Here is a 12287-nt window from a genome sequence, read left to right on the forward strand (position 1 = left end):
TCAGATCTGTTTTGGAACATCAAATATGGCTGCCATTATTGAACCCAACTTCCTGAAACACCCAACAGCTAGAAAGAAGACAAAAGTCTAACACTAAATTCCACAGGACCGCTCCGCAATAATGGAGTCAATGAAAGTTTTTACATAAGGGGATCCTGTTTGCACTAGAACGCCACACTCAACCGCTAAATAATATGGACAATTCCAAAATGGAACGCTACACTATCAAAAAGTGCTTCAGATAAGTATGTGGATACAAAAAAAAAAAAAAAACTCATGTAAACAGTTTGATCTGCCCGAGCTCTGTTCTGAAGAGGCAATGGGTATGGCTGAGAAAATTAAAAACACAGTATGTCCAAAAAACTCCCCCAAAAAACAAAACAGTGAACGTTAAAGTGCATCCCTGGATGTGTAAGCCCCACCCCAATGAAATAAATCCTCAAGGCCTCCACTAGGGGGCGCAAATTGCCCCTAAAGAGAAACAGTGGACAAATCCAGTGGCAGTACTATCATGAGGAAAAAGAAATAACACAGATAAAAAATATGGTGGTCTTCCAGCTTACAAGGTTAGCTGTCCAGGCAACGCTAGCACACAACCATTATGAGGTGGGGGGGCACTCCCCTCACCTCCGCCTTCATGAAATGGTGTGCAAGTGCTCATGTTTGCGTGTCGTTTGCGTTGAGGTCCGGCTTCATCCTGGGCACACGCGGCTTCTTCGTCTCACAGTGTCTCCTGTTCAGCAGGGGAGGGGTGCGGATGGGGGTGCGAATGCTGGTGCAAAGCAGGCAGCAGGGACTGCAGGGGGGACTGCGGGGTGGTAGGCGGCGACTGCTGCTGAAGGGGGCTGAAGTGCGCACCCGTGTGCGGTGGGGAGGAGCGGTAACAAGAGTAGGCCGAGGTGCCTCCCAGTGTGGTGGTGGGCGAGGCGGGGAGCCCCCCGAGGCCCGTGGGGGAGTCGATGAGGGGCTGGTTGTAGAAGAAGAATGCACACTGGTGGATGAAGGTCTCGATGATTGTCTGGTAGGTGCGCGTGGCCGTCAGGGCGTCCATGGTGGAGAAGTCCGGTCGCATGAGAGTGGGCCAGAAGCAGATGGACAAGTTCTCGCTGGTCATCAGGTTTAGTCTGCTCAGCTGGCTCACCCTGACAAACAAAAGCAATGTAAACATGTGGAGCTGCTCTATAGGAGTCCGCAACTCAATACAAAGCGTCAAAAATGAGCATAGTCGTTCCCCTTTAAGCAAATCGATTAATTTATGTGCAATCCTGCTAACTAACGATACAAGCAGCGAGGTCCTTTGCCGATTTGCTGATTTACAAGTACGCCCCCTTTGGATGCTGCAGAGTACTCTCTGCGTCACCTTATGACCTGTCGCTGCAGTTTATCATCGGCTCAGCAAGAATAACGATGCCACGCTTACAATGAAGACATTAAACAGGCCATAGAAAGTCATGGCGTATAATAAATCTGCAAACATTATATTGGCGCCATGCTGCAAATCAGAAAGGGGCATGTGGCACACAATAACCTAGTTTGTGAGGGACTGCAAGGTCACAAGTGAAGCTCACCTGTGGTTTCAGTAATTTTACTGTAATGTTCGGTGAGACAGAGGCTTTTATTGCGGGTTGGAATTCTCTCGCAACTAGCACAATAATCCCTAATAAAAACACTCTGATGTAGCCGTTACCGACGCAAAGCTGAAACTCAACTCTGAACCCCTAGCTTTGTTTCCTGTACACCCCTCACTTAGGTCCCCTAGGGGAAACTCTCTGATATACTCTACTATATTGGGTAAAACGAGTGTAAAGGTGATTATAGGGGTGTTATTTCATATCTACAGGACTCTAATGTAAAAAAAACAAACAAACATAGGTTGTAAACTTTTCATGGTTTCTACAAAAAGATTAAATTTATAAATAAGAAATTCATTTAATACATTTGGGTCTGGTGCCAATTAACCATGGAGTAATGAGGGATTACTGAATGGCAGCAAATGTAGTGACATAATATGCATGAATTAAACTGTAGTCTTCAATCAGCATGTATAGGTTACCCATAGCCAAAAACAACATATTAGCATTTGTTATATGGCCTAAAACAATCAACGCCCTTTTGATTCTGGGGTGGACTGTATCCATTCCACGCAGATTTCAAGAACTGTTCGTTAGAAATAGGCTACTTAATTCAAGGAACTTACTTGTGTAAGTGGCTCACAACGTATTTGAAGGCATCATAATTCTCCCTGGGGAACTTCCTCAGGACATCCTTCATTGTGTACAGCCTCTGTTCTCTGTCATTGATTTCTGCATTCACAGCAACAAGCCAGCGTTATTTTATCATTATTTCACTCCAAGACGCCATCATGAAAATATGACAAATCCCGCCCCACCCTCTTAGCCCCTCAAAGAATCATCTTTTTATGTTGGAGTCAAGACCCAGCAGTGTTTGCTTACTGAAAGCATCCAGTAGGTCCACCTGCAGAGCACAAGGCACCAGGGGCTCAGGCAGCTCGGAGAAGAAGCTCTTAAGGGCTCCAGCCACAGTGTTTATGGAGAAGTCTTTCTCCACCAGGTCTAATCCGTGGTCTGTACAAGCAGAATAGGGATAAAAAGGTGTCAAAGAAGCGTCAGATCTCTGGACTAAAGCATGACTTTGCTTGGTTAACTCACCCTGTTCAAACTGCCTCTGCATGCTTTCCATCTCTGACTTGTTCCCACTTACACGGTACAATCCTTCTGTGTTCAGACCTGAGGAACACAGGGAAAGGGGCACACAGATGACTATATTTCAAACAAACATCCATTTCAAATGACACTGTGCTAATTGTCAAAGAAGTGCCGTTCTGTGGTACGCAGGCACGGACTAACCATCAATAGTGGGCTGATTGGCACCTGTTTATTTTTTATATACAGTAAAGTCTCGTTATATTGATATTGTCGGGAGTCGGAAAAAATATCGATATAACCGGACTGTCGATATATCCGATCCTGCGCTGAACTGCATTAAAAGTGGGCAATAATGCACTGTCCAGGGTGTACCCCGCCTCTCGCCCGAAGACAGCTGGGATAGGCTCCAGCACCCCCTCGACCCTTGTGAGGAAAAAGCGGTAGAAAATGAATGAATGAATGAATTAATGATTTTTGCCCATCTACAGACATTGCCATGTGCATGTATGTCTGTTTTTTCCATCTCCCATCTCCAAACGGGCAGGGAGAGGGGTTCGGTCTGTGCATTGGTTTCAACACCTTGGTGCGTTAGAAAAACAGCATGAACGGAATGAGCCCTTTTGTCAGTCCAAGAGTTTCTTTATCTCGGTAGGTGGAGGCGGGGCTGGTAGCACACACAGAGCACAGAAGAGTGTAGCCTCGGGAGAAGCAATGCAAGGTGATATAGTAGACAGCAATATATTGTCATATGTTGTTCCATTATACTTTCTTTAAAATAACAGGGTGGGGGGGCGGCCATTATGTATAAGGGGACCATATGCACATCACCGTCATGACACATGCACGCAGTGTCAATTCAGTCCAAGGCTCTGTCACCAATTAAGACAATAAAATGACAAATCCCTCCACTCTGTGGGGTATGCGGTCAACTGTTAGCATACGCTTGTATGCTTCACTGCTCTCCATTTTGTTGCATTTCACTGGTTTCAGTTTGAGATATTTTTATATATATTTTTATTATATAGATATTTCAGTTTCAGATATCAGTTTCTCAATAACTATTTCAAATAATCACTGTGGGCATGACACAAAATAATTTGGTGTGATTCCAAAAACCTGGACCTGAACAGGCTCATAACGTGGTTTAGGTGGTTCCAGTCTGACCCAAAAAGGGGACTGAAGTTTTGTCCCAAACATAGGATCGGTCTTCTTCAGAGTTTTCAATACAGTAATACCCAGCTGACTTTGGGCAAGAGGCGGGGTGGGTACACCCTGTACTGGTCACCAGTCAATCGGAGGTTCTTGCATTGCATTAAATTAAAATTGCACAAACCAGTGAGTGCATCTAGTGTAAAAACAAAAAACAACCCACCTGTGGTCTCAATAAAACGAACGCACTTCTCAATGAAGAGTGGAATAGGTCTGTCTGGGGACACCACGTTGACTAAGGGGACCCCAAAATAGTTACTCTCCATGGGCTTGGGGATCGCCGGACGAGGCTTTGTTCTTGTTTTCTAAGAGGAAATGATAGACAGAGGGTAATAAATGGATTAGTTTCTACTTACAATTTTATGCAGCACACAGTATCTTTACAAAAGTAGGACGCACCTTGGCTGTTCGTCGCAGACTCTTCAAAATATTCCTCTTCTTGGGGTCCTCATTCTCCTCATTCACCAGGTTTTCACCTTTCAGCGTCCCAAAGTCATCTTCTTTGGACTTTGGGAGCGCTCCCATCTCATCATCACTGCCTATGAAACTCGTACGGAAACTGCTGAACTTTCCGAGCCTCTTGGATCGGTCGCGATACAAACGAGGCTTCACGCCAGCTGCTGAGAATTTCCTCCTGCGCTCCAGAGAGCTGCTGTCTGCTTCACTGTCAGATCCATTGCCATTCGAGTGCATCCTGTTGGAGTTGCGTATGGTGATTATCTTTCCTTGTGTGCTGTCATGTGGCACAGAGTAGATGATCTCTTCATTACTAGGGCGTGGTTTGGAGACGGCATCTATTGGTTCAGCATAGTCTGAGGGATCGTAGCCCATGTCTCCCCCTGGGACCCAGGTGACGGCAGATGGCAGGGAGCGACGGTGGCCAAGTGTGTCGATGTATGGGTTTCGGCTGACTTTTCGAAAGTCGAAAGTGACACCGGGTTTAACTCTCACGTGGGGTGGCACTTTGTTGTTGAGTTTGCTCTCAAGGTCTCTAATATCAGATATAAGAGAGATGTCACCGGAATCCAAGTCGGGCAAGTTGAAGCCCACACTGTGAGATGTGAGAGTGCCGTCATAGTACGGTGGTGATGGTTCAACGTCATCCTCTGAATCCAGGAACATCGTGACAGGGCTGGGAGAACTGCAGCGTGGGGAGTATACGTTTTCATTGGTGCACGCTTCAGCAACATTATCGTACATGTGCGTGGCTTCCACAATGTTGCGCTTCTCCACAACCTCCATGAGAAATGGATGGAACATTTCTATCCTGTGCAGGCCTCCCATGACACCCCCGGATCCGCAGACGACACTATTGAAACGACCTTCGATCTCATGAGCAAGTTCCTCTCCTTGGAGCTGTTGTTCACGGGCGTACTCGCTCTCAGTAAGCTCGGCCTGGCTATCTCCCACTGCCAACAGCTGGACCGGGATGATGTCCTGAACCTCACACAAGAATGCACACAGGGTCTCCAGGGATGCTTTTCGGGACACCGAATACACTGCGATGTAACCGTGTACCAGTCTGCTCTTCCGTAAAGTGAAGGAGGCGTGGTATGACAGAAGCGAGAGCTCGATAGCCAGCTTGTGTCCTGCAATGGTTTGCTCCAGCAATACAGAGGTTCCGCTGTTTGACATGGGCCTACAGTGCTGATGCATCAGGAAGGGGGATAAGAGCTGCTCAATGTTGTAGGAGTCGCCACACATTAAACACATGACGATACGAAGATCTGCCTCTGGGACCGGCTGATGAGGAGAGTCTCTCAGACCTGGAGGCTCCGGGAGATGAGGCGGGGAGCTGCTACTGAAGGCTGTGCTCCTCCGAATATCCAGAAGGCCCCTTAACACTTGGTTGATTTGTGACTCACTGACATTGTGCCCATAGCCTACACCTGGAGAGGCAGGATCCAGGAAGCTACATTGCAGTCTCCTTGCAACCTGCTGTCCCTGCGTTATTAAGTTTAAGGCGGTTTCTCCTCCGATGTCCACATATGAGCCTACGCCTCTTTTGGTGACTAAGAGCAGTGACGTGGGCAGCTGTGCTAGCTGGCTGTCTCTCCGACCTAGCGTGGATTCCCTTAGACGCTCAAGGCTTTCAATCAGATAGGAGAGGGACTCTTTTGAATTATACAGACACAGACATCCGTGAGGTGTGAAAGTCGGAGTGTGGAAAGAATTTACAGGAAGACGTACATTTCCCTCAATGGGCCGCAGTGTCAGCTCATACATTTTGCCGTCAAGGACGTACCAGTCATCATTTGTACAGAGAGCCCTAATGTCGTTGGCGAATTCTCTGGCCAGCCCATCCTTCCCCAGTATGACGAGGTTGATTCTGTCAGCCTTTGTGTCCCCGAAATGAGCTTTCACATCAAAAAAAGGATAACATGTCGGGAATCGTGACACAAGGAGTTGTTCAATCTTCGAGTCTCCACAGTGGGGGCTGTTCGGACAGGTCTCTTTAGTAGGGTGATATACAAAGTGGATATGCTTCAATACCAGAGCATCTCTTTCTGCTGGAAGCTTTTGCAGCGCTTTGAACCTCTGCTCCTCCCCCAACACTTCCTGAATTGCCCCCATCTTTTCCTTACTTGGCTTGGCATCTACTTCAAGTTCATAAAAAAGCTCAGAGTACTCCAGTAAGAGCTCCTGGAAATCTTCTTTAGCACGATCAATGATCTCCTTCTGATGTCGGTTGTAAAGATCCAAGTATTCCGGTTCCTCTAACCACTGGTAGAACTCTTCATTCATGATGAAGCTGCGAGCCTCCTCCCAAGGCCTACCGGGGGTGACAAAAGGAGAAGAAGATAGTTTCTGTTTAAACTCAAGCCTCATCTCTGCACGCCGGCACTCATTACGTAAATGCTCCAGGTGGGCATTAAACAATTCCTCTGCTTCGTCGGTTTCCAAAAGGTCTGAGGGGATCCGCTCATCCTCCATGTTGTCGATGTGAGACGTGTCCTCCCAAGGCGAGTCCTCCAGAACAACAAACCAGTGCGCAAAGTGCTGCTTGGACTCAAGAACCTTCTGTACGCCGGACCAGCTGAGTTGATCTATTTCATCCAGATCAGGCACCAAAGAGCTAAGTGCAAGAGGAAGAGTGCTTAGGTAGATTTTACGTCGCCTCTCAATGTGTTCCTGTTTCAGACGGTAAACATGCTGTTGAAAAAGCTTCTTGCATTTAGCCGTTCCCTCCAAGAAGACATATTCCTTGTATTCGGGGGAAGTGTTCATGCGTCGACTGGTGTTAAGCCAGGTTTCGTTATGATTCTTCACAATCCGGTTGATTAACCATTCATAGCGATCCTTGGCCGAAGCGATCTGCTGACTCTGGAGCTTAAGTGCTTCAAAATAAGGGATGATCTTGGGCTTGCCTCGACTTTTATCAATCAGCTGAACCAACGTGAGGAACGCCAGGTCCACGTTTATATTTGAACGTGCAGACGTCTCCACCACTGGTAGACTCTTTTTAGTGATAGCAAAGGTATGTGCATCTTTGATATAACGTTCAACTCCTTCATCGCACTTGGTGAGTACTAACACAATGGGTTTCTTAGTCTTGCTAAGCTGACCATAGAGGTTTGTGACAAATTTCAGTTGGTCATCAAAGTTGCGGTTCATTCCCCGGCTGACATCGACACAAAGCAGGAAACCATCAACCTGCAGCTTGCCTTCAGGCATTTGTTTTTGCTCAAAGTCTTGCTCTAGGCCCAGTTGATCTGTGCAGAAGTACATGAGCTTCTCTGCCGACGCCAGCTTGGTGGTGGCTGCCCGTTTGATGTAGGGCTGCATAGCGGTGCTACGATGGGGCTGAAATGTTTGGTCATCGATGAATTCCGTTTGCTCCACAACATGCATTCTACACTCAGGCCCTTCCTCCAAGAGGCGTGAGACTTCCCCCCAAAAGAGAAAGTGATCATTGTTCACCACTCGACCCCCAAAGTCACTGGTGCTCAACACTGACGTGTGGTCCAAGTAAAAGTCATCTGCACTGGGTCGTACGTACCTATTACACAAGCAGGACTTTCCAACCCCACATTGTCCTTTCTCTTTCTCTGTACCTGACAAACCCACCACAATGAGGTTGTAAATGGGGGATCGGACATCTTGTTTTTTCGCCATCATAACTGACCGACGATCATCCTGCCATAAACAGGCACTGTGTAAAAGGTTTGCTGAAATGTTTGTCCATAAAGTTGCTGAAGGGCTCAAATTTCACTTTCAACATAAACAGCCCTGCAATGATATGTGGCGAAGGTTCTTTAATTCATCCCCTGTGCAAGTCCTGCAACACAAAGGACAAAAGAAATACATTTTAGAAGTACAATCTTACGAAAATAAATACGTCCAGTCAACCAAATGTAATCAGTAATGTCGTACAGTTCCCACAACAAATAATCGATTATATTTTTGAGGTGCATTAACAGGGAATACAAAACAAAGATTATTTTTTCCAATAAGCCATCATAAACAAACACTCAATCTCCCAAAAACATGACACTTTATCATATCAATTTCTGCTTTCGTCTGATTACTTCTTCTCACATTAAATCAGAGTCAAAGTGATTCAATGTGAAGGACCCTGACGGGAGTGTGTGCTCTTTAAATGACATTGTTATCAGCTCATATCTGATTGTGCTGCAGCCATAAAATGACTTGTAAGTACCTCATTACAGCCTCTCGTAACCAAAAGAACACAAAGCTTACAGCTTCAATGAATGAAAAATACAATGACACAGACAACGTAAGATGCGTTTGACATAATTCTGATTAGGGACGCGCTAATCGATCGGCTACTGATCAGTATCGGCATATCCCGATAATGCCTTTCAACACTGATGACAACTACAGTAAAGTCTCGTTATATCGATATTCTCGGGAGTCGGAAAAAATATCGATATAACCGGACTATCGATATATCCGATCCTGCGCCAAACTGCACTAAAAGTGGGCAATAATGCACTCGACATTGTTCTATACACACAAGAGAAACCACGAACGCCAGCATGTACATATGAAAAACAGTGATTATTGCAGGCAATAAAAAGATATCTGAATACAACACAATTAAATACATGTATTTGTACGCTTGTGTCTTCGTTGGAATAGGTGTGTATGCTGTCAGTTGGTTCTTCATCCTCGTCATCCTCGTCATGAAAACACTAAGTCTATTCACTGAATCTTCCCTCCAAATTATACAAATATTTACTCCTTTACTTCAAAAGATTGTTTAATAGTTACCTCATATTAATTACCTGTAATCCTCTAATTACCGTCAGTTGGTGGAAAATCCGAAACGGTGTTAGTCGAAAATCAAACAATACGCCGTTTACAGATTTCGCTAATGGTGGTATTGAAATCCTTAAGCAAATATTGATTCAGCTTTAAGCTGCTTTTGTATCGATATAAGCAGACCAAATTGGCTGGCGGGAGATGAAAAGGGCATCGTAGTAACCGGATTATCATAATAACCGGGTATCGTACTAACCGGAACTAATTATATCATAAAAGACTAGAAATTTGCCGGGAAATGAAAATAGTATCGTAATAAGCAGTACTATCGATATAACCGATATCGATATAATGAGACTTTACTGTAGTACTACTAGAGCCTGCAGGGAACCGTGTATTCATGTCACATCTTGCCCCAACTCATGTCTTGGGCAGCATCCTTCTCCCACTGTCCTTCACACTGCATATTAATAATAATAATAATAACAATCATGCCTGCTGCGTGAAACACATGCCACTAGGGCTAGCACATTCAAAAGCATTCATTTTGAACGCTATTGGAATACCAGGGAAGACACCGGGTTCGCCAAGTGCTCTCTCACTTACCTGGAAGTCCTGCTAGAGGTCCACCAATGTACTCTCACATCCAAAGTCTCCTTAAAGAAGTCATCTCATCCTCTGTAAGTGATATATGTTCTCTTAAAAAAACTAAGTCAAATATGTTTGTCTAAATTAAGGTGTCTTTAATCAATGACGGATATCGCCCGATTTCAGTCCTGTATGATCAGCAGCATAAAACCCTGATCAGAGCATCCCTAATATTGATCTAGTAGTCAGATCATTAAGGGCAGATACTCGAGACTGTGACTGGTGTCATGGGGTAAATAAATAGCCATGCACGTAACCATTCCTACAGTGTGCAATGCCAAGCCAATCAATGCAACCATGCTGCATTGCTGAGCTATGCTGTCAAGCGGTGTATCCACTGGTATCATATAGACCACTAGGGTAAGCAATTAATCGCCATGGCAATAACATCAAGTCAGTAAAATGACTTTGTTCTTGTTGTTTGAACTAGTCTGTTTGAGTAATCGAATTGAGAATTTCTGGAATACCGTAATGACAAGTGGCATGACTGTAAGTTACTACTATAAAAAAATATTCTGAATGTATAGTTCATTGAAATACTGTAAATGGCTGATTAGGGGGTGGTTCATATGCAAAGTACTACGACAGAAAGTCGTTGTTCACTTAACATTTTGATAGCTTCGGAGCATTTACTTAATACTACTAAGCCACAATGATGCTTCATAAATGGACTCCTATTGTACTTCTGTGATAAACAATACCGAGCCATTGGGAGCAAATCAGGACAATAGGGAGGCATTCTAAATAAAGGGAGGTAAATAAGCAGACATATTTAGCTTGGTCAGAAGCAACTATAAGCAGCCCACATTACTCAGCTGGGCTAGGCCTGACATCCAAAATAAATAAACGCAACCCTGCTGATTCCCAAATGCAACCTGGGAGCTCATCCAAACAAAGCCGCTACCTTCATCGACCTAAGGGGGGGGGGATCATATTTGCTAACGTTACATACTACTCTCTTATCAAGGATTAACAATGGGGTGGCCAGTCACAAGAGGGGCTGACCACGCCAGGCCTGCTGCTGCTGTTGCTGCTGTCTACATAATGAGATTGCAGAAGCATTGAACAAATCTGGTGTGCATTCACTAGTACACACACATCTTTATGTAAGTGTACGCACCGGTGCGCTAAAGCCATGAGTAGAGTAAGAGGAGGGCGTGCATACCACTGCATACCTCCCTTTTCACCTCCTGCATCTGTCAGGCCAGCTTGCCGCAGCCCAGCCGCCTGATGTGCAGCCGCACAAAGCCGCACAAAACACACCTTGGCCGGGCCGGTGTGCTACAGCTAACATTCAATGTGGGATTGTGTGCTAAACAGCAGTTACCCGTGTTTGCCTCCTCCTCTTCTGCATCACTTGTCCGTTTTCTTGAACAAAACACTGGAAAGGCAATAAATATCCACAAAAAGACAGAACAATCCAATGTTGTTCAATGCCTCATAAGAAATCCCCGGCGTGCAAAAATAAAAAGCCTGAAAGCCGCCCTCTGCTCACTTCACCACGTTGCTTGCTTTTCACTCATTATTGTGTCCATTGTTGTGCACATTTAAAGCTGGGCCGGCCGCACACGCCTCACACAAAACGGGCCACTTTGTTGCAATCGTTTCGCTGAAAACATCCACCGTTGCGTTCAAGTACCCTGCATTTAAGAGCAAGATCGCCTGTGTGAAAGTGAGATTTGAGCCAGCTTTCCCGATAATGGCGGCGGTGGTTGTGGTGGTGGTGGTGGTGGTGGTGGTAGCGGGGGCCCTCCTCCTTCCCCGGACCCAGTCCTCCTCTTCTTTTCTTCGGGAGAGCGGAGCGGTGCAGGCAGAGGCGGCGGAGAGAGGGACTCACCCAGCGGCGCCCGCACACTACTGCAGCACGGCGAGATCATTGGGGGCGGGTCGATCCAAATATCGATCTCATCGATACTGGCGTGATCAATTCAACATTTTACAAGTATCCGTGTTTTTCTTGTGTTGTTTACGTCGTTGAAATGCAAAAATGAATTAACCATCTTTTAAAAGTCAATATATCTGGTCATTTTTATATTGATATTGCACCATTTATCCACTAGAGGGCAGCATCTACTGTTAAATTTACTTTGAGGAAGGCGATTAGGAATACCAAACAGATTTTTACATTAATCCAATCATTTTCTATGCCGCTTATCCTATGTGCAATACATTCCATTTCTAATTTATAATATTATTTTTTATGATAGTAGAACATTCCAGTCCTACACTAGCAGACATCATATTAAAAAAATAGCCTCATTAAATGTGGACATATTGAAATTCAATGTGATTGCATCTGTGTATATTTATTTACTAACATCTTTTCAAACCACCAAATGGAAGCCAGTGAGCTGCGATGCTGATGCCAGCCATCATCAGCATCTCAGATTACCGCTTGCAGCCCAGTGACTTGACTGTTGGCCCCCCTCATGTTCCTTTATAGTCTCCAAGCTAACTAACATGATGTAGACCACTATTAGCTTTGCAATGAGGTTTTAAACTTTGCAGGTTTTATTCGAAGGGCACCTCTCATGTGCT

General features: G+C 45.2%; 1 protein-coding gene across 1 annotated transcript; it reads right to left on the reverse strand.

The window, feature by feature from the left end:
* Nucleotides 1–254: 254 nt before the first annotated feature.
* On the reverse strand, nucleotides 255–11544 carry arhgap35b (Rho GTPase activating protein 35b). Its single transcript, XM_058087699.2, has 7 exons — nucleotides 11077–11544; nucleotides 4275–8154; nucleotides 4039–4180; nucleotides 2670–2747; nucleotides 2454–2585; nucleotides 2198–2303; nucleotides 255–1142 (listed from the first exon to the last, which is right to left on the reverse strand). The coding sequence occupies exons 2-7, from the start codon at nucleotides 7992–7994 to the stop codon at nucleotides 722–724; spliced, it is 4599 nt and encodes a 1532-aa protein (XP_057943682.2). The 5' UTR covers nucleotides 7995–8154; nucleotides 11077–11544; the 3' UTR covers nucleotides 255–721.
* Nucleotides 11545–12287: the final 743 nt, after the last annotated feature.

This window comes from Doryrhamphus excisus, linkage group LG21 (genome assembly GCF_037039965.1).
Source record: "Doryrhamphus excisus strain RoL-2023G ecotype Guam linkage group LG21, RoL_Dexc_Guam_v1.1, whole genome shotgun sequence".
NCBI lineage: Eukaryota > Metazoa > Chordata > Actinopteri > Syngnathiformes > Syngnathidae > Doryrhamphus > Doryrhamphus excisus.

Bases quoted from the DNA above. Each gene is read 5' to 3' on its own strand.
- arhgap35b (XM_058087699.2), bottom strand. From the start codon at position 7,994: ATGATGGCGAAAAAACAAGATGTCCGATCCCCCATTTACAACCTCATT. The intron at 4,181-4,274 runs GTGCGTCCTACT...ATTTCCTCTTAG, and splicing joins GTCTGCGACGAACAGCCAAG to AAAACAAGAACAAAGCCTCG. The intron at 2,748-4,038 runs GTGGGTTGTTTT...TGTGTTCCTCAG, and splicing joins TCGTTTTATTGAGACCACAG to GTCTGAACACAGAAGGATTG.